General features: G+C 38.2%; 1 protein-coding gene across 2 annotated transcripts; it reads left to right on the forward strand.

Moving 5' to 3' along the window:
- The first annotated feature begins 105 nt into the window (after nt 1-105).
- Nucleotides 106-26,881, forward strand: tyw1 (tRNA-yW synthesizing protein 1 homolog (S. cerevisiae)). Of its 2 annotated transcripts, none has more exons than XM_055027779.1 (16): nt 106-237; nt 398-510; nt 592-732; nt 1,460-1,561; nt 2,383-2,577; nt 2,652-2,915; nt 3,664-3,789; nt 7,130-7,262; nt 9,468-9,520; nt 9,607-9,725; nt 10,439-10,548; nt 11,542-11,719; nt 13,898-14,033; nt 18,177-18,287; nt 22,677-22,844; nt 26,175-26,881. In XM_055027779.1, exons 1-16 carry the CDS (start codon nt 174-176, stop codon nt 26,394-26,396), a joined length of 2,235 nt encoding a protein of 744 aa, XP_054883754.1. In that variant the 5' UTR covers nt 106-173; the 3' UTR covers nt 26,397-26,881. The 2 variants fall into 2 exon arrangements, with proteins under 2 accessions (XP_054883754.1, XP_054883755.1); XM_055027780.1 differs by having other exon boundaries at nt 18,180-18,287.
- The last annotated feature ends 204 nt before the right edge of the window (nt 26,882-27,085 follow it).

A 27,085-nucleotide genomic window follows, 5' to 3' on the forward strand; every position in this document is an offset into this window, starting at 1 on the left:
AATAATAATAATAATAATAATAATAATAATAATAATACACAAAACTTTGAGAAACTTAAAGAGCTGTGAAAGACTTCGACTCCCAGGATTCCTTGCGGCCAACCAACATGGCGGCGCACTACAGCACAAGCTAATGAGGACGCAGTATTTGAAAGTTTTCCCTTTTCGCAACCATGTTAGCTTTGTTTACAGTTATTTCCTCCCTGACGGGCTCTTTGTCCACCTCCGACACTAAAGGTGAGTTTATTTAAACGTTCGCTTTAACTGAAAAAACTCTTTTACGTTGTGGTGGCGATGACTTAAAGCGGGTTTTAAGGCTTTTTTGTGGTCTTGAGACGTTGAGCTGCTTTTTTGGTGACTATTAGACGAGTCAATTGGACGTTTGTTCTCCGTGTAGTCCCACAGGATGAAAACTATCTGCTGTGGACGTGGAACAACAGACTCTACGTTTATTCCGCTGCTGCGCTGCTGTTGGGTTTCTGCTTCTTGCTGCAGGTGACACGAAGGAAGGTGAGTCCCCCTGTCGTAGTGACGTCAGCGTCACGCAGCAGCATTGCTCTCCATTAATCCTCTCTGTTGTTGCCTTTTCAGATAAATCATACAAACGATTCTGGTTTAAAGGATTCTGGTTTGAAGGCTCAGAGAAAAAGCCAAACCAGCTCGGATAAAGATGCTGATGTTCATGTTTCAGGGGTGAAAATCTTCTACGGCTCACAAACTGGAACAGCAAAGGTACACAAATCCTCACATTGTGGAGAAAACACAAATACACAAACACAAGTCTCTCAAAATGGATTCCTTAGCCTTGACAATGTGAAATATACAAAGATTAGCTTGGGGTAGCCGTGGCACAAAATTACAGCAGCATATTGCAGTCGCTCCAGGTGGAAAAGAATGAAACCTTTTCTATGGAAAACTCAGAAAGTTTGAGATTATTCTCAGAAATTTTCTATAGAAAACAAGGATTTTTTTGGGGGGGGATTAAAAGTCAAAAAATTGCTCCAAAAAAATCATGAATGCTGAGATTATTCTCAAAAACTTTCGAGGAAGAAAAGGTGAAAAATGCTTTTAAAAGTTTTTAAATATTTTTAACTTTTCAAAATCAGATGTAATTTTTTTAGAATACTGAGATTAATGTAAAAGTTTCTGAGTTTGTTTGGGTGCAAATTTAAAGTAGCCCTAATAAAAAGTGTAAAATCTATTATGAAAATTTCTGCCAAAAATCTCAGACATTTCTACAATAATTTAACATATTTTTAACAAAAAATCGTCCATTTTCTGATGTAAATATGAAAATAAAACATCTTTTTTTTGTTAAAAAACTTACATTTCTGATATGAAAGATTCAGAAATCTGTGAGAAAAACTCCAGGTGTCAGCAAATGTTCCAATGTATTTCTGATAAATATGTGAAGTTATTCACATGTTTGCAGCTGTTCATGTGTGTTTCTCTGTCTCAGGGTTTTGCCTCAGAGCTCTCACAGGAGGTGCAGACTTTGGGTTTCCCAGCGGAGGTGATAGACATGAAGGACTACGACCCAGACGATCGACTTGCAGACGAGGTGAGCAAAGTCGGTCTCCCTCAAGAGGTGAAGTCGATATGGGGGAATTTTACTGCCATAAGTCGAGAGCACGCATTTAGAGTTCGAAAGCAGGACTTCATCTCTTTGTTCTCAAAACTTCTGCCCTCTCCCAATTCCTTGTGTTTGCGCTCAAACTTTCTCTGAAACTCGTCTCTGCACCGATTAACTCTCTGGTAACCGTCCCAGCCAAAAGAGTGAAATTGTTTTACTGGGCGACGGGAAGAAACTTCTTGCGTCTATAATAATACCAACTAGGGATGCACTGATTTATCGGTCGGCTGATTTATTGGCTTCACGTGATTTTTACACGTGAAGCCGACTTTATCTCCAGATTTTTATCAAGTGCTATCTTCTTCTGCTCTGCGCTGAGAGGTTTGACTAGCGGACCGGCCCACCAGATCATGTCTATATATTTGTAGTTAATAAGAGTCATTTCACTGTGGCAACTAATAAATTTATTGCTGGATTTAGCAACATTTTAGACAAAAGAAATTGGTATCCACCAAAATTGGAATCGGCAGGTCAGGATTTTTTATAGATTGGTGATCAGCCAGAAAACTGCAATCGGTGCACTGTAATGCTAACATTGTATTTTATTTATTTCTGTTTTATTCTCTGTGCTTAACATTTTTTTCCACAGAATATTTTACTGTGACGTGTCAGTAGATGGAATAAATTTCCACCAAACAAATCTCAGATTGAAAAGTCAGACTGAGATTGATCTGAACATTTCAGTTTCCCCGTTCCATGAAGGTTTCCTGCTTTCATTTCTGCGCTTTCTGTCTGTCTGTCTCCTTCAGTGCGTCAGTAAGTCCGTCTGCGTGTTTCTGGTGGCCACATACACGGACGGACGGCCCACCGAGAACGCCGAGTGGTTCTGCAAGTGGCTGGAAGAAGCTTCCACCGACTTCCGCTACGGAAACTCCTTCCTCACGGGGCTCCGCTACGCCGTGTTCGGCCTCGGCAACTCTGTCTACGTCGGCCACTACAACACGGTCAGCTCAGAACCAAACAGAACCAAAATGGCTCGACGGCTTCGTTTATTCTGCTGGTTCCGTTCCCGCCGCAGGTGGGTAAAAACGTCGACAAGTGGCTGTGGATGCTGAGCGCCAGGCGAGTGTTGAGCAGAGGAGAGGGCGACAGCAACGTGGTGAAGAGCCGACACGGCAGCGTTCAGGCGGACTTCCGGGCCTGGAAGGTCCGGTTCCTGAGCCGCCTCAAGGCTCTGGCCAGAGGGGAGAAGAAGAGCTGCAGCGGGAGCTGTAAGAGCGGCACTTCCTGCAAGAACAGGAAGAAACACGGAGCGCAGGAGGAGGAGGGGGACGAAGCCCAGGTAACAGAAAACTGATGACAAAATCTGACCGAGGATTTTTTTCTGGTTTCTCATGCAAATATCTCAAAATAAGACGAAACTAACATACGTTATTTTCAGAATTATGTCGTTTTTTGATAAAATTAAAGGCTTTTAAGTGAAATTTGTTGTACAGGAAACACAATATAAGAAACTTTTCGATAGCGAGACTCAAATCTTTCTGTGTCCTTTGATTCGATTCCAAGTTTTAAATTCAAACAGTTTAGAGATTCTGCTTCACCAAGAATTATTCCAAATATAATTTTACAGAATAATAAGCGGACTAAAATACATTTTTGAATTGATTCAGAAATGCCAGGACGAGAAGTTGAGCTTAAGATTTTTAAAAGTATTGCTAAATTATTTGATTTATAACATGGGAAAATGTCTTGTTATAAATGAAATAACCTGCCAGTGAAGCTGGTCAAACACAGAAACTAAAAATAAACTTTCCACAAAAAATAAATGAAAATACATCCTAACAGTTTGTTTTAGAGTTATTTTCACACGGTGATAACATCCATCGTGTTGCTAGTCTGGTTAAAAAAGGGCCTTTTTCATTCTCGTCTCCTCAGAAACATAGACATGCAGTTAATCGATCGCTTTGAACCAGTTTTCACTGACGCTGCGTTTGCTAATTTACAGCGAGGGAACGTAAAAGAAAAGACAAATCCCATGTTCTCAGAGAGACTCTGGAGAATAAAGAGTAAAATAATGATTTATGCTTCAGGTGGAGCTGATTGAATCCAGCAGTGAGGAGGAGGGAGAGTCCGGCTTGTCGGATGAGAAAACGTCGCGCTCCTTGGTCGACGTGGAGGATCTGGGCAACATCATGAATAACGTCAAGAAAGCAAAGGTTAGGTTTCTCCCACGATTAAAACGGCTTTTTGAATGTGTGCAAAACGTAACCAATGTTCCAGTAATGTAAAAAAACACAACTTTGTAACTGCATTGTTTCCGTTTACCATTCCAGGACGAAAGTAGCTCCAAATTCGCAGCATCATAACTCCGCCACACTTTACGACATCTGGAAAGTTCTGAAAAAAAAGGAGAGACGTTACGCTGTCCAGCCAATGTCGGGTTATTACTAGAGGTGTGCCGATCGAAAAGCGTATGATCGGCGTTATTTATCTCGCTGTGCAGCCTGCGTGTGCAGCTCATCTCCTCTCTCCTTCACACTGCGCCATCGCGCAGCAACAAATCCTGTCGTGTGAAAACTTACAGTGAACGAGAGTGAACGGGGAAGTTTGTGTGCTGAGGGGGAAGATTATCACGGGATGAAGCGAGTCAAAATGCATCAGCAAATTTGATCTAATATGACACTTAAACACTTGACGGAGTTCGGCAGGAACAAAAGGACATCCGGAGCTGCAGCACAGCTACCATCATTCGATAGAGGAAGAACTGAGAGCCTTGCTGCTGTATTGTGCCTGTTTATGTCTAAATTAGGTGAATTTATTGCCAGGTAATATTTAAATTTTGCAGGATCAGATAAGTCTATTAACTCACAGGACATTTAAAGAACTGCATGCCATGAAAATAAGCAAAAATATCCAGGCAGACATTTGAAACTGGAGGGAAATTATTTTCTAAATTTCCAATTGTGCATTCGAACCTCATTGATGTTTTTCACACAGCAGATGTTTGTCTCTCTACGTGAAAAGAAGCTTCAGCGTCTAGATTCAGTTGAATTTCAGGATTTACCAGGTTAAGGTATAAAAGCTGCGTCCGTTCCAACCTTTTCCAGTGAAAATGGAGGAAATAAATCTGTCAGTGAGGGAGAAATGGCAGATGGGTTGATAGACATGGAGAAATGGAGGCTTGCGTAAAATCTGCGCCGCCCACTCCACAGATCTGTGAGGGGCGGGTGAGTCAAGACGGGAAACCGGAGGAAAGAGACGTTACCAGTTCTGCTTTTCGAACGAACGAAATGATTCATTCATCTCATTTCCTACCCTGTAGCTCTAAAACCTACAAACTGGGGGTGGAATTGGATGTTTCTGCCAACTATGGTTCAGCTTTAAAAAGAAAATCCTGATCTTAGTTCAGGAATTAAAGCAATTTGATTGATTTAATTAATCCATTTAATCCCACCAGCAACAGTTGTTGCCAGGCTCTAAACTGGCCTTAAATATGTTAATCACAGGTCTTAAATTTTGGTCTTAAACAACAGATGTAGTTGCTTTTTTCCCTAATCATTCACCTTCAGGAATTTATGTAATTCGATCAATTGGTGAATTTCTAAGTTTGGGATTTATGCTCTAATTTGTCTTCAGTAAAAAACTGCATCCTTAAAAAGTCTTAAAATCAGAAACCTTTGATTAGATTAAACATTCTTCATCCTGGAAAAACTTAACTGGAGGGAAATCCTTGAACATGTTAAAATCACTCAGCCTTTGAAGGAACTAAAACCCAGAACTAAAAAATCTGCACACCGTCTTTCCAAACGTCGGTTTAGTTTGCTGACACGAGATCGGCTCCTTGGCGGCGCTGCCGACGTTCAAATCCCCGCGGAGCGGCGCAGGAAGCGGCAGCTGCGCCGTCTTTCTGGCTTTTCTGGGGATTATTGATCCTCTCTTTGTGAAACACGGCGTGTCTCTGGGAGGTTTGTCTTTTTAAACAAATTGCACTAATGGGATAAAAAGATGTTAATCTGTCAAATAAATGGGATTCAGCAGATTCAACAGAAAAACAAGAACCGTAGCAGAAACCATCGCATCAAACGTTTTGCCATGAAAATTGTTAAGTTGAAAAGACAAAAAGTATTTATTTTTGTTTAGGTTAATCTGCTCAATAGTAATATAAAGGAAAATGTAATTTATTGTACATAGAAAACTTAAGGAAAAGGTTTTGCACCATTATTTTTCCCATAAAACAGGCTGACAGTTTCTAATCTTTCAGGGTTGATTATTTAAATTTTTTTGCGTTTGGGTAAAAATATGTTGGTGATTGTTGTAGTTACTTCAAAGTTAACACAAACACAGAAATATTGTTAATAAATAAGAATTTATCTTTTCCATCTTATACTTTTTTTTAAAAAAAGATGTAATTTATTTACATTTTGTATCAAATGCTTATTTGTTTCATGGAGAATATTTTCAATATTTTTCTAAAAAAAAATTTTTTTTGTCCTATATGGCCTTCCGTATCTCAGAGGTTTGCATCAAGATGAGAATTTGGCATAAAGATGATTATTAACTTATTATTAGTTGTTTGGGATTGCACACATTGACACTGATGCACCGTTTTTGGTTAAAAAGCCTTTTGTGGAGCTTTGGGAAATAAGAAGGAGGTTTTAAAGGAGGGATGTGAAGCGAAAACCTGCCAGCAGAGCAGAGAAAGGTCAGAAAACCGGACCGGTTCTTTCCCACACAGAGTAAAATGTCAAAGAAATGTCAGATACGGCGAACCGAGGAAACAAGGCGGGAACAAAACTTGACATAAAATGTGTTTTTTACCAAAACAAAAGGGTATTTATGAACCTTCAGGGCTGATAAATAGGAGTACAAATTTTTCATTAAACAGAAAAGGGAGAAATTACAAGACTGTTATTATTCCATTAAATATAATCAAAGATGAAGTTGATATGATTCATCTTAGACAAATAGGATTTTTCTGCTTTTTAAAAAAGAAATTGATTTTGAAATATTTTATCCTCTGGTCAGGGGAGAATTGATTTTGATCAATTGATTGATTGGCCTGTCACAATAACAAATTCTGCTGGATGATAAACTCCCAGTATTTATTGTGATAAATGATAATATTGTTTTGAGACCATTTTCAAGTAACATTATAGTAATAATGGCGTTCTCAAGGATCAATAAGCTTTAAATTCTGATGAACATTTAAACACTGGAACTGGAACAAAAATGAAAAAACAAACAAAATTAATTATGAAGTCAAAATTATCTTTTAAAAAAAGCACCAGGCTGAAAACGTTTATCACTCAGTTTTCTGATAAAAACAGAAAAAGGATAAATGAGGCAAATGAAAATGATTGAGTTTCACTTAATTCACCATGCGATTAATTGACTTGTTGTTTATTGTGACAGGCCTGCTGGTTGGTTGACTGGAGCGTCACCAAGATGAGATAAAATAAGAATCCAGGAAGTTTGCGTGGGGAGAGAATGAAAAAACAGATTAGAAATAAACCAACCGTTTGCAAACCTTTTGAACGGGTTTCACGTGTTTTTCAGGGAGTGAAGGAGGACCAAGGAGACGACCGGATGGTGAAACTGTCCAAGCAGAACGGAGTGATGAAGACTGAAGAGGAAGAGGAGAGAAGGGAGATGATCACCCCGGCTCTGAGGGAAGCGCTGACCAAGCAAGGTGAGGAAAAAAACTGGCTGGGAAACGACAAAAACAGAATAATTTAATTATCTGGAAGGTTCTTCTTAGATCTTCAGTTTCATTTCAACATTTAAAGGAAGGAGGGGAAACAGAACGCTGCTGCTGAAACACCTGCTTATAGAGTAAAGTTTTATTTTGAAGCAGTTAATGAGGTGGAACATTAAACCGCTGCTGCGCACATTACTCTGCAGGCTGTTGCTAGGCAGCCAAAGTCTTTCCTCTGCCTCCATCTCCCAGAATGCTGTGCGGTTCTGGATCAGAGTTCAGTGAAAGTATTGAATATTTTATTGGACGTAAAATAAAATATTCAATCAATTGACTATTTTATACGGACACATAGACATGTCTGTATGTCTGTAGCAATAAATATTGTTAGTATATAATAATATATATTATTCAGTCGTACTGAGTTCCTCAAAAATGAGTGAAAAAGCATCAAAAATCCTGAGAAGTTTAAATTTTGTTTTAATTTTAGAGCTGGAGAGATAATTCTCTAACTTTCTGCCTGCATTCGTTTAACAACCAAACCTGAAAAAAAAATTTATTTATAAGTATTCATCGCCTGCTTTTCTGCAATTTGGATTTTCTAGTAATTTATCTCTTTTCAGGCCAGAGTTTAGACTTTTAGGGCGAGTTTTGTCAGTTTCATCCTGCGGGTTTACAGTGTAAAGACGTGCCAGTCAGAACTGCAGGGAGATGTCGGTATTATGAATTTCGAAACCCCTCTATTCATCTCTTTTCTCGTTGCCATAGCAACCGACTGACAACAACACCGCTAATGCATCAGGACTGCTTGAATTATAATTATTTAAAATAATAACAGTATGTCTTTCTGTTTGAATAGCATTTCTGGTTTGCTTCCCACTGAAGATGGTGACTGCTTGTCTTTCCCATCTTGAACATTGGCTGAAATAAGTGGGCAGAGTTTCTGCATCATGTTTAAACTCCAGGAATCAAAACTAAAAGTTTCTAGACAATCTGACCAACTTAAAAAAAAACAGTATAGAGTAAAATATAATTTTTTTTCTTACTGAATCAATTTAAAGACTGGATTTGTGTAAAAATGTCATATTTTCACCAGCTTGTACCATTCAGCACCACATTGATCGGGCCAGCCATTTTCAGCCAACATTTCCTGCTGATAGCTTACAGAAACCGCTATAAATAGCGCCTCTTAGCGAGCCGTCGCTCCGTTTGACCAAATAATGACCCGTTTCATGAGCTGTGTTGGCAGCAGCCTCTCCTGGCAGGTGGCTGGTTTTATTTGGGAGTGAAGAACGGAGAATGCAGGTTTTGGCTTCGTTTCAGAGCGTTGAGTCTTGAGGGAAACCGGCTTCCTGTTTCAGTCTTCTTAACTCAAAAGTCACTTCCTGCTGAAGCTACTGCTGAGTTTCCAGAAAAGTTTTAACCCACCATCAACAAAACTCAGAGTGTTATAACTTTACCTACTGTGTACAAGTTTTGGTTTAATTTTTTGTCTTCTGTTTTGGTGATATTGCTTTCTACCATTGTTGCAAAGTTGACCAAGTATTTTTGGTCTAGTTTCCTGAAATAAGACAAAACTAACAATTTAGCAAGATATACGAGTTTGTTTTAAGTCATTAATTCCTTAATCCTGATGAGAAAATACTAATCTCCCTGTTTTTAATTACAATTTACAAGGGGAACTATATCACCATTTAGGAATTATTTATGTAAAGAAGTCCTTGCTAATTGTATGCTAGATTTGTCTTATTTCAAGTGTATAAAGATGTTTGCAACAGAAACTTGGTAAAACTTTGTGTTTTGCAGTTTTGTCCAAACTTGTGTGAAAAGCAATAAAAAAAATTTCTGGATGATAAATTGTCTCGGAATGATAATATTGTTGTTTTGAGAGCAATTTCAAGTATTTGAAGGTAAAAATAATACAGGAGCACAAACTGAAAAAATCAGTAAACTTTACATTCTTATGAACATTTAGCACTGGAACTGGAAAACATTATGTCAAATTAACTGAAATGTTCTTTGTACAAATTTCCTGCTGTTCTTTGATTTACTTATTTAAAGTATTTTCACTTAAATTCTCAAATGTCTAACATACAAACAAACTTTTACCTTTTTTCTCACATTTGTCACCGTTAAGCCACAAATTAATAGAAAGATACTTCTAGTGATTTCAACGTATTTGAACTTTTCCTCCGTCAGGTTATAAGTTGATTGGAAGTCACTCTGGAGTGAAGCTTTGCCGATGGACCAAGGTAAAAAACAATGAGACATTTTCTACCAACTCGGCCACCGAAGTTGGTAGAGTTGGTAACAGCCAGAGGTCTGTTTGTGATCGTAGTCCATGTTACGAGGGAGAGGAGGTTGTTACAAACACACGTTTTACGGCATCGAGTCGCATCGCTGCATGGAGACGACGCCCAGCCTGGCCTGCGCAAACAAATGCGTCTTCTGCTGGAGGTATGCAACCCTTACAGCACACAGTACGGTAAATATATACATAAATCTGTGGCTAAATATAAAACAGAGGTGGGTAGAGTAACCAGAGCTTGTACTAATGTAAGACTCATAGTACTTCAACATGTATTGTGTATATGAAATTTTACTAACGCTCATAGAAATCTCTAGAAACCCAGAAGTTTCAACTCAGACTTTAAAGATCTCAGTCGTATGAATATAAGATGTTAAAGTTTATTGGAAGATGATTAGAGAAAGACTAATCTCCATGGCAACCATAACCATAACATAGCCCCGCCCTCGAGTCGGAGCTCCTCCCCCACTCAGCTCCTTCAGACTAGCCAGCAGTAATTAGCAAAACATCTAACTGGTCTCAGTGAAACCAGTTATTAAAGGGTTAATGGAGGAGCCATGTTGTCAGCACTTCCTGAAGGCGGAGCTTCAGAAAGAGAAGTTTGTTTTTAAAGAGACAGAGACCCAATTTCAAGGCGTTAAAATACAAAGTGAAATTTATTTAAAGTTATTTGATATATATCGCAACTCAAGGTTTATTTTTGCTATGAAGTGACAGAGTATTCCTCTTTAAACAATATTAACTCCAGTATGTTGACATAAAATGGCAGGTGTGAATAAGATGCAGGATCAGGTTAAGAGCTTCTTATTTTACTTAAACTTCTTCTTCTCCTCGATTCTCTCGTTTCATCTCTGACTAACAGACACCACACCAACCCGGTCGGCACCGAGTGGCGCTGGAAAATGGACCCGGCAGAGAAAATCCTGCAGGATTCCCTGGAGAAGCACCAGAACATGATCCGGCAGTTCAGAGGTGAGCGCTCCAGCAGGTTCTGGGTCGGACTCGGAGCGCGTAACGCCGTTTGGACCTCAGGAAAACGTTCACAGCGGCTCCTGATGCTGCCTCTGTTTATCATGCACACTTCGCCGCCGCCGCCGGTTCTGTTTGCTGCTCACGACCTTTCGCAACCTTGAGTGTAATGAAGCGGAGAGAAGATTAAAATGTGTCTGCTGGGCCTGCTGTTTTGGTTATAGTACCTCATAAATCACTGTTCAGACTGAGTCCCACACACAGGCTGTGTATTTTCTCCATTTGGCTCTCCTGACTTCACTTTCTGCGGTTTCTGCTAAGCTGAGACGCTGGAAGCCTTTAGACGTTTTCTGAATAGAAAAGAGAGCAAACATCACAAGTTTTGTAGTTTGATCTGATTCCAGGTTGGAAGAAAGCAGCAAAAATAAAAATTTATCATCAACCCAGGAGTAAAACTTGGCCATTTTTGAGCTAAGAGGCGGCGAGTTGCCTTTAGACTTTTATGAAAGTAAAACAATCTAATTGGGGAAAATGTTTTTCATGTTTTTAAATTGAAAGGTTTTAGAAAAATATTCCCAATAAAAATGTCAATTTGCATTAAAATGTCTTGAATTCATAAAAATGATTTAAGGTTGTTCATGGATTTGTTTTCTTGTGGGACTTTTACTCCAATACTCTGCATTGATCATGCATTCTTTAAAACAGGGTTTATGATTTCTAGTTTTAAAAAGTTGAGAATTCTTCCTTAATAATAATTTTATTTTTCAACTCATCTGCAAAAATGTATTTTCCCTCACTTTAATTTCCTGCTTTCAGCCTCCTCTCCTCTGTTTCTCATCTTTACGAGCGCCCTCACTGTCAGACTGACGATACATTTCTGGTTGTTTTCCATCCGTTTCGAGGCCCAGCCGTTTGATTTGTTTTTATTTCTACCTGTAACTCCGTTTGCCAGTTTGAGGTTTCTGACCTTTGGAGGGACGCTCTCTGTCCCTGCAGGCGTCCCTGGAGTGAAGCCGGAGCGATACGAGGAGGGCTTGGCCGCCAAGCACTGCGCCCTGTCCTTGGTGGGCGAGCCAATCATGTACCCAGAAATCAACACCTTTCTTCGCCTCCTCCACTCTCGTCGCATCTCCAGTTTCCTGGTCACAAATGCTCAGTTCCCAGAGGAAATCAGGTGGGTAGAAAGCAGAAATAAACTCATTTCGCTTAGAAAAAGCCAAAACTTCCTTTAATTTTTTGGGCGTTTTTTTTTTTAGATTTCCTTCATATTTGGTTTTTAATAAACATTGAGGCTTTTGCTCTTACTTTCATTTGAGCGTTTTAATGTTTATTTTGAATGTTTATTGATTTTACCTGTTCGCTTTGTTGCAGCTAGTATTGTTTTAAAGTTCTTTACAAATAAATATTGTCTCTAATTTTAGTTAAAAACATTTCTAATCTTTAGGAAATAGACAGCATGTCTGTGCATCCTTAAAAAGTTTTAAAATTTACACATCTAAAATTAAGGCCTTAAAAAGTCTTAAGCTCCTCAGAAAACTATGTTGGCCTTTGATATGTTAATGAGGTCTTGTGAATTTGTGAGCTCAGTTTATTTGCATATTGATCAACATGAATGCATAACATAAATAAACCAGATTTAGCTAAAAATTATAATTTTTATAAAAATACAGCCGCATACATGACCTTAAATATATAATTTTATACGTTCACTTCATTGGACTTTGTGATTTGTGGCTGCTAATATACAATTGCTAACTAGCTTTTTTGTGTATATAGGTAAGTGCAAATTTCTCGCCAGTTAACTGAATGAAGTTTGTCTATTTCTGGGGAAACATAAGTCTTAAATGTCTTTCATGGTGGCCTTAAAAAGCCTTAAGTTTGAGTTGGTGAAAGCTGCAGAAATCCTGCTAGCATTGTATCTGGCTTTGTTGCAGTTATTATTGTTTTAAAGTGTTTTAAAGTGCTCTATAAATGTATTGTTTCTGATTTCAGTTAAAAACATTTAAAAATAACTTTTATTTAGATGCATCCTTTAAAAGTCTTAAATTGATGTATTTTAAAATTAAGGTCTTAAAATGTTTTAAACCCATTTAGTATGTTATTGTGAATTTTATTAATTTATAATGGGGACCATGTTTTTTTGAGTTGCACTCACTACATTGTTCCCTGTATTTGAAGCTACTGCTAACTGGCTTCTAATTTACCCTTGCTAACTCACTTGCTAACTAGCTTTCTGTCATGAGCAAATCCAGTTGCCCAGAGGAGGTTTGCGCATTTCTTTGGAGGTTTAGGCCTTAAATTCCATTCATAATGGTCTTAAAAGTCTTAGAAAGTCTTAAATTTGAGTTGGGGAAAGCTGCAGAAACCCTGATAGGAAATGTCTGGCTGCCTGGTGGCAACATATAAATAAAGTAGCGTTGTTTGAAAGTTTTTAGTTTGAGTATGTGGAACAGCTTGACTGCCTCCAAGGTGCATAAAGAAGTCAGAGAGGAAGTCAGAGACGAGAACAGAGAGAACCGGTAAGTTGTGGCCTGACAGAAAGCTCTGGCCGTCACACTTTTCAGAACTTTTGCTGAATTTGGAATAAATTTTTCTTGATTCAGAACATGACATATCTTACAGTAAAAGTCATAATTTTGATGGATCTGGACATTTATCTTTAAACAACAGTAAAATCTCTGAGAAGTTCTCTGAAAGTGAAATGTCAGAGAGTTTTTTCTTTTGGAGAGTTCAAATGAATTTTGCAATGCTCAGCATCTTTAAACCTCTCAATCCAGAACCTCTTCAAGGTCGTGAAGACGCACCACGCTGGCACAGCCGATAGCTCAGCTAACTAGCCTGTCAGCGGCTCACTTATCGCCCGTCCTTCGAGGTGAAGACAGGACAACAGTCAGCAGCTATTTTTTATTTCCAGCTGAGCTGCTGGGTGAAGATGAGCTGTTTCTGTCAGAATGTGGAGAAATCGCCTTTTTACAGTCGTCCTTGTCATTTAGAGACGCGTTTCTTTCCATGGGCATCGTAGCATCTTTGTCCTCCTAGCAATAAACCCTAAACCTGTAGGGCCTGACCCTAACCTTTAACCTTTAAGGCTTTAAATGTTAGCTCTCTCCTCCCAACAGCCATAACTATCTCCAATAACTGAATGAGTGACAACATTTAATTAAATCAACAAGTTTGGAACATTTGGCTCTGCATAATGAATCAATAGGAGTTTTAACTTTTGAAACAAGTGACTGAATGTTGGGTTTTCTCACGTGTTGAGCTGCAGTGGTAGGAATGCGTGTGTCCTGTCAGCGGTTTGGTCATATGGAGAGCCTAAACGCGTTTGCACACATTGTTCCTGCTCTTCCAGGAAACTGGTGCCGGTGACTCAGCTGTACGTCAGTGTGGATGCCAGCACCAGGGACAGCCTGAAGAAGATTGATCGGCCTCTTTTTAAGGACTTCTGGCCTCGTTTCCTCGACTGCCTCAGGGCTTTGGGGGAGAAAGTAAGTTCTGCTGGTTTTAAGGTTGTTGGTCTGCAGCTTTTAGATGCTGCAACAAATCCATTGCAGTTGTTGCAGCAGTGATGAAACCACATGATATGAAGTATTTCTTTATTCTTGTGAAGCTGCTTTTTATTTTTAATTGAGTACAAATAGTATTTTTACTCAAGTACTATTTTTGGTTACTCTGCCCACTGCAAACACACAGAATCTTTCCAAGTATTTTCTAATTTCTAGTGGAAATATCTTAAAAACTAAATACAAGTAACTTTTCAGCAATAGGAGTTTGTTTTAGATAATTCCTTAATAAGTTGCTTTGGCAGATAATTTCACTTATAACAAGACATTTTGCCTAATTTATCTCCCAGTAAAATAAGTTATTTTCATCAATATCAAAGGAATTATTTACATAAACTCCTATAAGTTGCTAAAAAGTTAAGTTTGTCTTATTTTAACTACACCAGCAACTGGATCAAAATTACTTGGTGAGATTTTGTTTTTGCAGTGTCCAAACCACATCAAATACCTGAAAAATGCATTTTTACAATTTTAGTGAATATATTTTATCTGTATATTGTGAAAAAAACTAAAGAAACTTTCTACTTTTATTTGCTATACCTATTTAATAACATATTTTTGGTTATTTGATGGTTGCTTAATGCTTTTATGACACTAATTACAGAGAAGAGCTCATGAAAAACAGTTTCAGTTATATTTTGAATCAGTTCCTCATTCGCTCCATGTTTAATTAAATAACATTTTTTTCTCACTGACTCGAACTTCGGCTTCTGTGAAACCAAGATAAGACGACACTCTGCCAAACTCTCTAACGTTTCCTCCAGACGGGATCGATTATTTAGATGAGCAAACCATCTTCAATTTGAAACTCCCACTGCCACAAAGTCGAAGATCTGCTTTTCTTGTTCTTGAAAACCCGACCAGTTCTTCGCCTTCGATTGCCTGGATCGATTCTCTGTTGGTGTTTCACTAAAGGAGGAAGAAAAAGCAGCGATTTGATGAACAACTGAGCAGCCAAAGGAAGAACCGTGGGCTTCAGTCTCTCAGAGGAGACATCATAACTCTGCTGCTTATTTAAAGCTTTTGCAAGCAAGTAGCAAATTCATTACTCAGCTTCAGATGTGGGCAAATGCAAATTTTGAGACTGATCACCTGGGATCTATCATTTAACTTTAATTTCGCCTTGATCATCATTTTTACTGCAACACTACATAAAACTATACACAGGAGGTAACTGCAGCGGTTTGGGGCTTCATTTATCCTTAATGCATCAAGTAAAGATAAAATACTCAGTAAGTTCATTTTCTGTGGCCTTTAACAGTGAAAAGATTCACTTAGTCACCAAAAAACCTTGTAATGGAGTCACATTATAGATTTTAAACGCGTTTCTTGCACAGACGGATTCAGTTTGAGGCTTTTAGATGCGTTCCTGAACGAACGGTTAATTGCAGAATTCACATTTTGTTTTTTTCCATTTCACCCCAAGCACTGAATAAAACAGTTAAGTTTTTTTGGTGTCTGCTTCAAAGCAACATAAGCTGATTTCCAGCACGTTTGGTCAGCTGGTTTTATTGCTGTACAATGGCTGGAAAAGGCAAGTGTTTTGTTGTCGACTTACCATCCAGAAACCACTTCCTGCTTTCCTGTTGGTTGTGCAGGAGGCTCCACTTCTGCTTTTCAAAGCTATACGGTTGCAGTTTTTGTTGTGTTGACATAGTTGGGTCACACAGATGAAAGTTTCAAATATGCAAACTTCACCGTCTCTTGTTTTGGTCCATCAGAACCACCAAAATTATTTCTATTTTCCAAAAGCCAAAAATAACGAGAAATTTATTTATTATTGTCTTCAGAATAAGACATAAAGTTCAAAATCTAAAATATTGATCAAACTCAAACTATTTAATTAAACGTAAATACGTCACACGGTTTGCAAAACCTTTTCTTTAAAATCAGGAAACAAATGAACTGTTTTATTATATTTTCTTTACTGAAGCTCCATTATTACATCAATAATCAATGATCCAATTAAAATAATTTAATTATTTGTGGGTCAGTTAAAAGATTTTTTTAACAGGAAGACTGCATATTACTGGATATGATGAGGAAAGCTTACTTAATCCTCCTGAAGAAAAAAAGATTGAATTGTGTTGATTATATTTAGATCCCAATTGTGGCAGATTATAAATCAAATTAATCAGAAATTTACCTGTTAAAATGCTGTAATTTTGTCATCTCACATTTCAGTTGTTTATGCACCTTCCAGATATCACTGTCTAATAATAAAGTTTTATTTTTCCGTCGTTTTGCCGTCCTGCCTGACAGCCGTCCTCCGTTACTCCACCTGGCCTCCCGCCATCCCGCCGTCCTGCCGGCGCTTTGGGAGTTGTCAGAGTTGTGCGTCCGTGTCAGATTTGGAACGGAGGCATCTTGAAATATCTCACCTCCCTGCTGCTGCTGGCCAATTATCCTCGACTCTGCTGGGCTGAAAGGACCTAAAGCCACAGAAAACCTTCCAGCGCCAGGCAGAAATTGGAGGGAAATGAACCGAAAGCTGCAGTCTTTCTTTCTTTCATTCTTCCTTTCTTTTGTTTCCCGCTGTTGTTGTTTATATACCGGCGGGCAGCAGAAACCACTGAAAAGCATCAATTCATCCACTTTTTTTCTTTTTTTTTGATCGGCCATTTCTCATGATCATTTTTCCTCACCATCATGTGCAGCCTGAATATATATAAATCAAAATATATATATATTTTTGCATGCTTTCCAAATATTTGCAATTTGTGTGCGATCTGCAGCGTGAACTCCAAACGTCACGCATTCCCAATAGGTGGCGCAATAACGTCACACACAGAGCATGCTCAGTGTCCTACCATGAAGAAGAAGAAAAAAAAGAAGCGTTGATGCTAACAGTGGAGCGAATCTTACAATTTTAAAAGACCGGATTCGTATCAGCTCCAGATCCACTCCAAAAATCTGACCTGTGTTGTTCAGACGGTGGTGAAAAGATCAGATTCAGATCAAACCAATCGGAAAAGGTTCACATGTACAGAATCGGTTCTCAGTGGTTTAATTACGTGGAAGCTTAACGATTTGCTTACATGTTCCCGCTGAAAGATAAATTTCTTGTTAAAATGCTTGTTGTTGTATGAGAAAGTTTTATTTGTCCTTAAATCGAAAGCAACATGGTGCATATTTTGAGTGGAAGAGTTTATGTACGAACTCATTGAGAATTGAAAAGAGAATCAAATCGATAAGCAAGATCAATATTGGAGTCGGTATCAATAAATTCCCACCAATTCCCTCCGGGCTGCAGAGTGACTGCAGCCATATTTATCCTCCTTCATGTTGTCACATCATACAGCAGACATATTTTAAGCAAAGCCTTTTCGTTTCTATTATTTATTGAAATAAATCCCCGTCTGCCGCAGATCTTTTTCTTTTTAGATTTTTTTCTGGGACAGATTTTACTTAAATTTTAAATGTGACAGAATAATTTTGTTATTTATGAGCAGTAACCGCCAGCATTTCAACTCAAATCTTTAAATTATGTATTAGAAATTCAGTACAAACTGTTTAGGGCAAGCTGTGACTTTTTTCCCTTTTTTATTTTTATATTTTAGATATTTTAATCAATAATTCCCTTCTGTCTGGTTATCAAACTTTTACTTTGGATTATTGTTGCTTCTTTCCAGTAGTTCTTTTAAATTCACACCACTTGTCTGGATCCTCTTTTGGTCCAAAGAATAATAACTTAAGTTTTGTTTCCGTTCAGCTGGAGAAAGTTTTTGCACAGCAACACATTTATCTGCTCTTATCTTCTGTTCACTGATTGGACGGTTCAATGGTCACCTGGTGACATCATAATGTAGAGCGCTGTGTCATCTGTGTCGTTATGGTAGCTCGTCTGATTTCCTGTTATAAACGTTAAAAGACTATAGATATTGAATGAGGGGTTTTAGGATTGAGCCTTGGGGTTCCCCACATGTGACCTCTGACCTCTTTGATCAGAAGTTTCCTACTGAATCGAAATAAATCCTTGTTCTTCATATAAGATTTAAACCAAAATGCTCATTTGGATTTCTGAGCTTTCTACTTTAATCACCTCTGCGTCTGTTTGCCCTCGTCCAGAAGCAGAGGACGGTTTACCGCCTGACGCTGGTGAAGGCCTGGAACGTGGAGGAGCTGCAGGCCTACGCCGAGCTCATCGCTCTGGGTCAGCCCGACTTCATCGAGGTCAAGGTAAGACTCCAACAATATCTGTACATTCCTGCACTTTTCAGTCAGTCACGTTTTATTTCTATAGCACATTTCAGCAATAGCAGTTCAAAGTGCTTTATGTCACAAAAACACTTTTCCAAATGTCGCTATCATCAATAAGTGATCGTTGTGTTAGATTAGCTGCTGCTGCTATTAGCTAAGCTAAAATGAGCTAATTTAAACACCTGCTCTACTGGTGCTCTACCTGTTGGAGTTGGTGTTTCGGTCGCCTTTTTCATTTTCATAGTCAAGCTAGCATAGCTGACCTCATTCTGTTCTTTATGAATTAAAACTTCTTCCTTTCCTTGCTGTCTAGTTGTTATAGTGTTGATAATTAGTATCAAAGCAATGTGTCCCTTTTTTTTTCATATGCGACTCAAACATTCAAGATTTAGTGGGTTATTTCTACATCTTTAAGCTAAAACCAATGCTAGCCATAATCGGCTAGCAGCCTTTTGCCTTCCAGCAGAGAGATGTGACGTCATGCTGCACTGGGTTCATATGTTGGTCAGTTATTGAGTACTCCAGAGATTTCATTTTCAAAATATTTATTAAATTAGCTTAGCAGGAGGAGAATAGAGCACCATAATTTGCCACTTACATTTAAAAGACTAATAAATAGATTCATATACACAAAACTAAGCATTTTATATGCAGTGTTAGTTTTATAAGTGCACCAGATAATTCCATCTATTTACAGTTTTCCACCATTAATCACTGTTTTTATTTATTTCAGTTAACAAAAATGTTTTCTCAATTTCAGTTTTCATAATTTCATTGGTTGAAGTTAATAACTTTGAACTGAGGATGAGTCCAGTCTGTAGTTCAGTGTGACACCTGGAGTTCCTCATAGATCCACATCAACCAGAGTTGATATTCAGCGCCACCTAATTTCAATTCCTCTGCACAAGAATAAGTGAATTAATTTGGGAAGGTCGTTTTGGAGACCTCATGCCTTTTGTTCATGAATACAAGGCTCAAACTGGCCCGTCTTCCCATTCGGTGCTGCCGTCATTTCCACCGCAGAGTGAAAAGCTTCCCACAGCCAGCATTAGTATTCATGAAAAGCCTGTTCCCACACAAGACGAATTTCCCACATCCTATAATTTAGACGGCATTTTGGCGACTTGACAGTCGAGTTTCAATGCTTGATATTCTCCTCAGGGTGACGACTTTCATTAATTCAAACCGGTTGGTGGTGAACTGAACCCAAAGCTGAAAATAAAATAGAAAAGACTAGAAATCACCTTTCGCAAAGCGAAAGGTAAGTCGAATTATGTAGCTTCATACAAAATAAAAACACAAAACAGAAAACCAGGTAAATATACAGCTAAGAAAGAAAAAAAAACAGATTATATACAAGAAGTGTAAATAATAGCAAACGACAGCAAGGATTCAAATGTGAATGTTTTTGTTCAGTTTTGGCTTAATTACTCCTCTAATAATGTTTTTATGACCCTTTTTTTAGAGTCAGTATCCTCTAGTTAACAGTAAATTAATTATTTCAATAATCATGATTCATCCGAATAATTGCCCCAGCAATCTGAAACAAGGCAAAAGGATTCAATTTTACTAAACACAGAAATATCTTGGATCACTTAAAACTCACCAAAACTAACGTACAAGTAACTTTTCAGCAAGAAATAAGATTTTGTTTTAAGTCAGTAATTCTGTAATGTTGGTTAAAAAGAGCTATAGAGTAGATTATTCCACTGGCTGATTACTTAATTTATGAAACGGTTGAAAATGTCTGCCAAATCATTTTCATCAATATTAAGGAATCGTTGATTTAAACCAAACTCCTGTACGTTGCTGAAATTTAGTTTTGTCTCATTTAAAAAAGGGAATATTTTAGAATATTGCAAATTTATTGTGGAAAGACAGAAAACAATAATAAGTCAGTAACAAAACGACAGGAGTCGATGTTTAACAGGAAGCTTTGTTCAGCTGCTTTTCTTTCTGATAAATCTTTTTTTTTCTGTCTGCCATAATAAAGCTACCAGATCAAACCGTTATCTCTTTTCTCTGGTGTGCTCTCGTTGGGGAAATGGCTGCGGCGTGCCGAGTGGTTCACAGGATTCATTTCAGGGCTGTTATTACATAAATGAACCCAAAACTGTGGCCCAGTAGGGAAGACTTTGTTCTTCCAAGGAGCTGCTGATGTCTCAGATCTTCAGCTGTGAGCTGAATGGGATCTACACCTGAATATTTACCCCAAAAGCATCTTGTAAAAGTAAGACTGAAAGTCGTGTCTGTAGTTTCTAGTTCCCATCTTTACAAAGATGTTTGATTCAATTTGAATTATCTCTTGACCTCCTGCACGACCCTGAAAAGTTTCAGTTGCATTGTGCGGATAATCTCTGTCTTCCTTTTTTCCACGCTGTCAGTCGAATCGCTTGCGTCTTTTCTCCCCTCTTAATTATCTTTTCTTCCTGCTCTTATCTTCCTGACCCGTCGCTCCCCCTCTTCCTGCCTGTGAGCGCCTCTGCATTGTGACGAGATAAGAACCGTCGGCCGCGCCGAGCCGCAGCCGCGCCGTCGGCTTCATCATGAGCCCAGTAATTGGTGCATCGCGCCTCGGACTGGAAACGGTGTGACAGAGCCGCTCCATCACACAATCGGCTCTGAAATTAGCTGTCACCGCTGACGGATGGAAAGCTGCTGCAGTTCAGCTGTACTTAAGATAATGGAAACTTGTTGTTCTGATGTCCTTACATTACACAGGCGTATAATCTTAAATAAACACACAGTTAAATAAACCTGCATTACTTCAATGTGTTTCATTGTCATTTTATGCCACAGTTCAACACAAAGTGACTTAATTCTTTTAAAAAGCACATTTACTACAATTACAAATAACCCTAACCATATGAAATAAACAAGTAAAAGTGCAGATATACTTTATTAATTTCAGACAAAAAGTGGATTTTATATAAATATATCTTTATTACACAGAGTGAAATATTTCACGCTTTGTTTTCTTGTAATTTTTAAAATAATGTCCTTCAGTTTAATTTGAATTCATTTATAATTCTATGAATTATCAATCTATATCCTATTAACTATCTTTTTCTCCAAGTTATTAATTGTTTAATCCAGAAAATAATCACCAGATCACGGGTTTGATGAGGCGAGCAGGAAAAGATGAACTTTTTATAGTTAAAATAATTTTTTTTAATGTGCAGACGCGTCTACAAACAATCAAACGTTCACTAAAGAAAAGCTGTGTTGTTGCACTTTAGGCAATAAATGCTTATTTTGTTCATTTAAAAAGAGAATATTTTAGATTATTGCAAATTTATTGTGGAAAGACAGAAAATAATAAGTTAGTGACAAATAGTCGGCGTTTAACAGGAAGCTTTGTTCATATAATAATCCATCTGTTTCTAAATTCATAAATAATGATATTTTCTTTCACAGATCATAGTTTCGATCTATAAAAACAGTAAATTACTTGTTCGGTCATTTGCTCCAGTCGGTGTGAGATTTACCTTCTGACCGGAGAACCGGTGCCAATTCCTGTCCTGCTGGAAGAATTGGACCATCAGAGGGAAAATATTCTGCCAGCGGCGTAAATGAGATAAATCTGCTGCAGCTCGTTGGCCCGGGACTTCAGCAATCAATACTGACCATTTCCTAAAGAGGTTATTGAAACCGGAGAGGAGGGGTTGATTCCACGCGACGCGGTTGATACCAAACGTAAAGTAATTTTCAATCTCTGTCGTCGCCCGACTCTGCTGCCCCGCTGTGATTTATACCAAACGTTGGAGAGATGATCTTTATTCAGAGGGCCTCCAGGCGAGGCTGATAACTCCAAGGTCTTTCATCAATTCAGCGCGGCGTTGTTGCCCTTGCCCCCAGCCGCCGCCTTAATGCCTGCTACAGAAATACAAACCCCTGCTGACGCAGTTCGCTCTCCAGATTCACACGCAGCCATTCAGCCTCACACACCCAACACTTCATGTCTGATCGGACGGAATATGAAGGTTTTCAATGAGTTGATAATCAATTTGCTGCATCGTCAGTTTGTCACAGAAGCTACTGCAAAAACAAAAAGTGTTTTTAGTGCAAGTATCTTAGTACGCTTGAAATGAGACAAAACCAAATTATAAGTAACTTTTATTTGAAATAATTCCTTAATATTGACATAGTTTTAGTTCCACTGGCAGATTATTTCACTTTTAACAAGGCGGAAATATCTTATTATAAGTGCAATAATCTGTACTTTTTCATCAATATTAAGGAATTATCTGCTATCTCTTGCTGAAAAGTTGCTTGTAAGTTAGTTTATTTCAAGCGTGTCGATATATTTGCACCGGAGGCTGGACTAAACGTTCTGGGCGACATGCTTTTTGTCCTTGTCCGTTTAAGGGCGTGACGTACTGCGGGGAAAGCTCGGCCAGCAGCCTGACCATGGCGAACGTTCCCTGGCACCAGGAAGTGGTCGCCTTCGTCCAGCAGCTGGCCGACATGCTGCCTGGCTACCAGGTGGCCTGTGAGCACGAGCACTCCAACTGTTTGCTCATCGCACACAACAAGGTAAGGAGACCTCAGCTGCCGAGCGCAGATGAAAAACCCGACAGTACGCGGTACAAGATGTACCAACTGAATATATGTTTTCCTCTCTGGGTTCAGCAAAATGGGTTTCAAAGAAATCACATTTTCAACGTTTATGTCAGAAAAGTTTCTGCTCTGCAGAGACAGGAAGAACATCATTTGGACTCGGTTTTATCAGGTTTTTTTTTTAAAGGGATTTATATTTTTCAGAACACGCTGTTCCACAAGCGAAGCCTTCCACTCAGGGGACTTTTATTCGTAAAAGTATTTATGTGAAATATTACCACTGTTTGGTGCTCAGGTGCAGCAGAGGATGATGGATTGAGAGAACCTCATGTGATCCTCATGTCTGTCACCTTCGGTTCCTCCAGAAACATTCAACTGAGGAGAAAACAGGCTTTTAATTTGAAATACCCATGTTTATTAATACAAAATGAATAATGCTGATGTAGGCAGTGACATGTAAAACCGCCGAACTCAACTGCTCTATAAAAAAACACCCAGACGATTTTAGACAATAAGTTACTGGGGTTTTCTTGGTGTCTGGAAAATGAGCCGTTTCAAAATCCTCCACAATGTAACGTCACAAATCAGCTGTCCGGCAAGTTTGATGCATTCTGCGATGTAAAGAGACGCGTTTTGTTGTTTACCATCCATTCTGGTTGTGCAGGAGGCTCCACTTCTGCTTTTCAACGATGTATATCTGTATAATTGCGCATCTGTTTGCAGCCATTTTCCCGTTGCGTTTTGGGGGCGTGGCCAGCAGCAGCTGATTCAGATTTAAAGTGACAGGAGGCAATAAAACAGCTCATTCTGAAAATAGGCAAAACTAACCAGACTAAAATCTGAAGATTTAAGTGATTTGGTGTGAAAAATGGATTCAACATGTTTCATATGAGCCATAGATCTATCCTAACCAGTACAAGGAAACATAATAGGTCACCTTCAGCAGTGCAAAAGTGCAAAATTATCCCTCAGCAAACTTCTGATGCGTTGTCTGGTGGCTTTAAGACAGAATGTTGGACGTTAAACTCCTGTTAAAGCTGGAGCTTCTGCCTGCTACAGGTTTTAATGCATTTTGCATACAAAGGAGCAAAATGCTGCTGGAGATAAAACCACAGCTGTGCTAATTGGTCCCAACGATCAGAAACAGGATGTGAGGAAACTCTGGGATCGTAAATTATCATGGACAGCTAAACAATAATTTACTGGGCGAATTTCAGAAACATTTATGCAAAACGGTTTACAGGATAGAAACTGAAAGCTAAGAGGATTTCACAACATAAAAACATGTTAGACTCGCATCTTAAATTAAATGTTTCAGAGTTTATTAGTCGGATTATGATTAAAAGCTGCTGTAAACAAAATTTGTTTTTAATTGGATTGTGTTTATTTCTATAGTGCAAATTCACAACAAGTCCCGTTGTGAAACACTTAAAAAAATCATAGTAACAAATTTTACTGGAGGAAAAATCATCCTGCGAATTATTACAATAAATTATAGGATTGTTGTTTTGAGACTATTTCCAAATATATTGATCATGGCCTGAAAATGCAAGTTCAAAAAAACATTTATTTTCAAGTAAACAAATTTTTAAATAAATAAAATAATTTTTATATATAATGGAGTAGAAAAGGATTTATGTTTCTCTCAAAGCAAGTCAAGTTTATTTTTCTTTAATTGTGCTTCTAAATGACTAAAATCTGAACTGTTTGCACAAAACTTGAAGGTAAAGAACAATTTATTGTTTTATTTTTATTTGTTTGGCGTTGTTGGAAAGGTGAGAATCCACAAGTTCAGAATCTGTAAGTAACTCAAAACGTTTCGTTTCGACGTATTTGTGACTAAACTGGGATTTTTGTTCCTGGTACAAAGCAAGTTTACAATTTAACATGACAGAAAATGAGAGATATCAAAGTTTAAAAAAATGCTTTGCAGTCTCATTTTCTTTTTTTTTTTTTTTTTTTCTGCCTGTTTGTCTGCAGCAAGTTGCAATATTTCCTTTTATTTGTTGTTGGGGTTATTGGATCCTGTTTCTGTCTCTGTTCTGACTCTGCCAGACATGTTCGTCCTCTTAAATTGGAAAAAAAAAACTATTTTTCCTTCACTCTGTCAAAACGAAAGGTGCAGATGAAACAACAGCGAGCGCATAAACTGATTCTGTTCCATCCAGCTTCGATTTAAACCCTGATTTAAAATCCTCGTGTGGAAACAGGTGAGAAGTTTTGACTCTACAAAAAATAGTAGAAACTGTCAGCAAGACTCCATTAACTAAAACAGCATGCAGTCCTGTTCTCTCCCCGGATTTGCTTTGTTCCTGGAATTATCACCCAGACTGAATAAAAATCATCCTGTCTCATTACCTGGAACGTTGGTTCCCAACAGGCGTTTCTTCTCAAGCCTCATTAACAATGCAGCAGGTTGGGTTTATTTTTTCCTCTAATGTCACTCCGTAAACACCAAACGCTTCCAGTCGATGTTCCTCAGCAGGAAGGTCGTCTGCAGTGCAAATAAGTGTTAGTCCTCCGATGCGTTCATGCTGGATCTGTTTTAATTACTTTAAAAATAAAACAATATTAGGAATGATGTGAGTTTGCAGTCGCCTGCTGGGCCAGTTGAGCTGTTATTTGTTCGGGAAGGTTCGGTCCGAACCCAGGATGCCGCTCCAGTCAGCTTGACCTCTTTGGAAATTGAACTTTGCTGGACAGTTTGCCCTGCAGTACATTGAGCTTCCTTTTGATTCGACTCTTTTCTCTGTAAAAATATCCCGACTTACTTCAACATATCCACATTTTCTTTTTTAGGTTACAGCTTCACGATGACAAATCGATCAGTTAATTGATCAGTTAATCACATGATGAATTAAAATGAGCTCAGTAATTTCTATTTGCATTTATTTTTCTCTTTATCTTCTGACAAAAATTGAACAACTAAAATCTCAAAATTGGCGTTTTGGTCTCAGCTACACCTTTTTTTGAGGGGCAGTTTTATTTGCAGACGTTCATAATCAATTTTATCTGCTGTTTCTGGTATTTTGTTTATTTATTTTGGATATTTCAAACGTTAAAAGTTCCTCAGAATTTACAGTTTATTGATGTTTGAGAATGTGCTCTTGCATTAGTAAGACATTATTATTATTATTATTATTATTATTATTATTATATTACACAAAAATGGACATAAATAAACCAGTATTCTTTATCACAATTACTTCTGGGACAAAATCTTATCTTACTTAATAAGACTTTGTGTTTTTGCAGTGTATGTATGTCTGGAAAATGCATAACCCCGCCCCTTTAAATTTCTTCCAGTTCAAGGTGAACGGCGAGTGGTGGACTTGGATCGACTACGACCGTTTCCAGGACCTGGTCCAGGCTCACGAAGACAGCGGCGGACAGCGGAGCTTCTCGGCCTTGGACTACACCGCCAAGACCCCCAGCTGGGCTTTGTTTGGGTCAAACGAACAAGGGTTCGACCCGGCCGACACGCGCTTCCAGCGGCGCAACAAAACCAAAGATATCTCTGGATGCTGATCTGAAGATGACAATGAATTTAATGAAACAGTGAAAAATGAATATGAGCTTTATTGTTGGGCTCTTCCCTCTTACTTGCTTTGTTTGGGTCTTTAAATGTTTTTGCGTCGCAGAAAAATGACCTTTTTATTGTGTCTTTTTTTAATGGATGTACGTCGACTGTTCAGTTTTTAATCTTCTTGATTTCTCCTTGTTAAACTGGATCGTCCAGTTCCTCTTGCTCTTCCTTTCTGCTTGTGCTTTTTTCTTATTCCAAATTTCATTTTAAAAGTTTCATCACTTCTTTTTTTTTTCCATCTCAGGGTCAGGATTTTTGAAAACATCCGTTTAGTGTCAGAGTATTTTATTTCTCAGTCAACTGCTGTCAAAATATTTTGACCACTTAAAATCAATGCGTTTGAAATAAAAATTGGAAAAATGTTTCAAATCTCAGTGGCTTTTTTAGAACTATTGTTATGATAATTAAACTCTTGGATTGGAAAGCCTCCATTTGTTTTTTTTTTTTGTAAGGTTTTAGCAACGATTCCTCTGGTAAACATCCAGTAAGTCGTGTTTAGGGAAGTTCAGATCACTTTCTGTTTCTGCTTCTGATTTGAAAAATTAAACCTATGGATTTAAAATCTGAATGTTCTTAAAGTGCCGGCTGTGCCTGGATGTATTGAATGTATCAATACTAAGAAATAATTTAC

This window comes from Poeciliopsis prolifica, unplaced genomic scaffold, assembly GCF_027474105.1.
Source record: "Poeciliopsis prolifica strain line A6 unplaced genomic scaffold, Auburn_PproV2 SCAFFOLD004, whole genome shotgun sequence".
Lineage (NCBI taxonomy): Eukaryota > Metazoa > Chordata > Actinopteri > Cyprinodontiformes > Poeciliidae > Poeciliopsis > Poeciliopsis prolifica.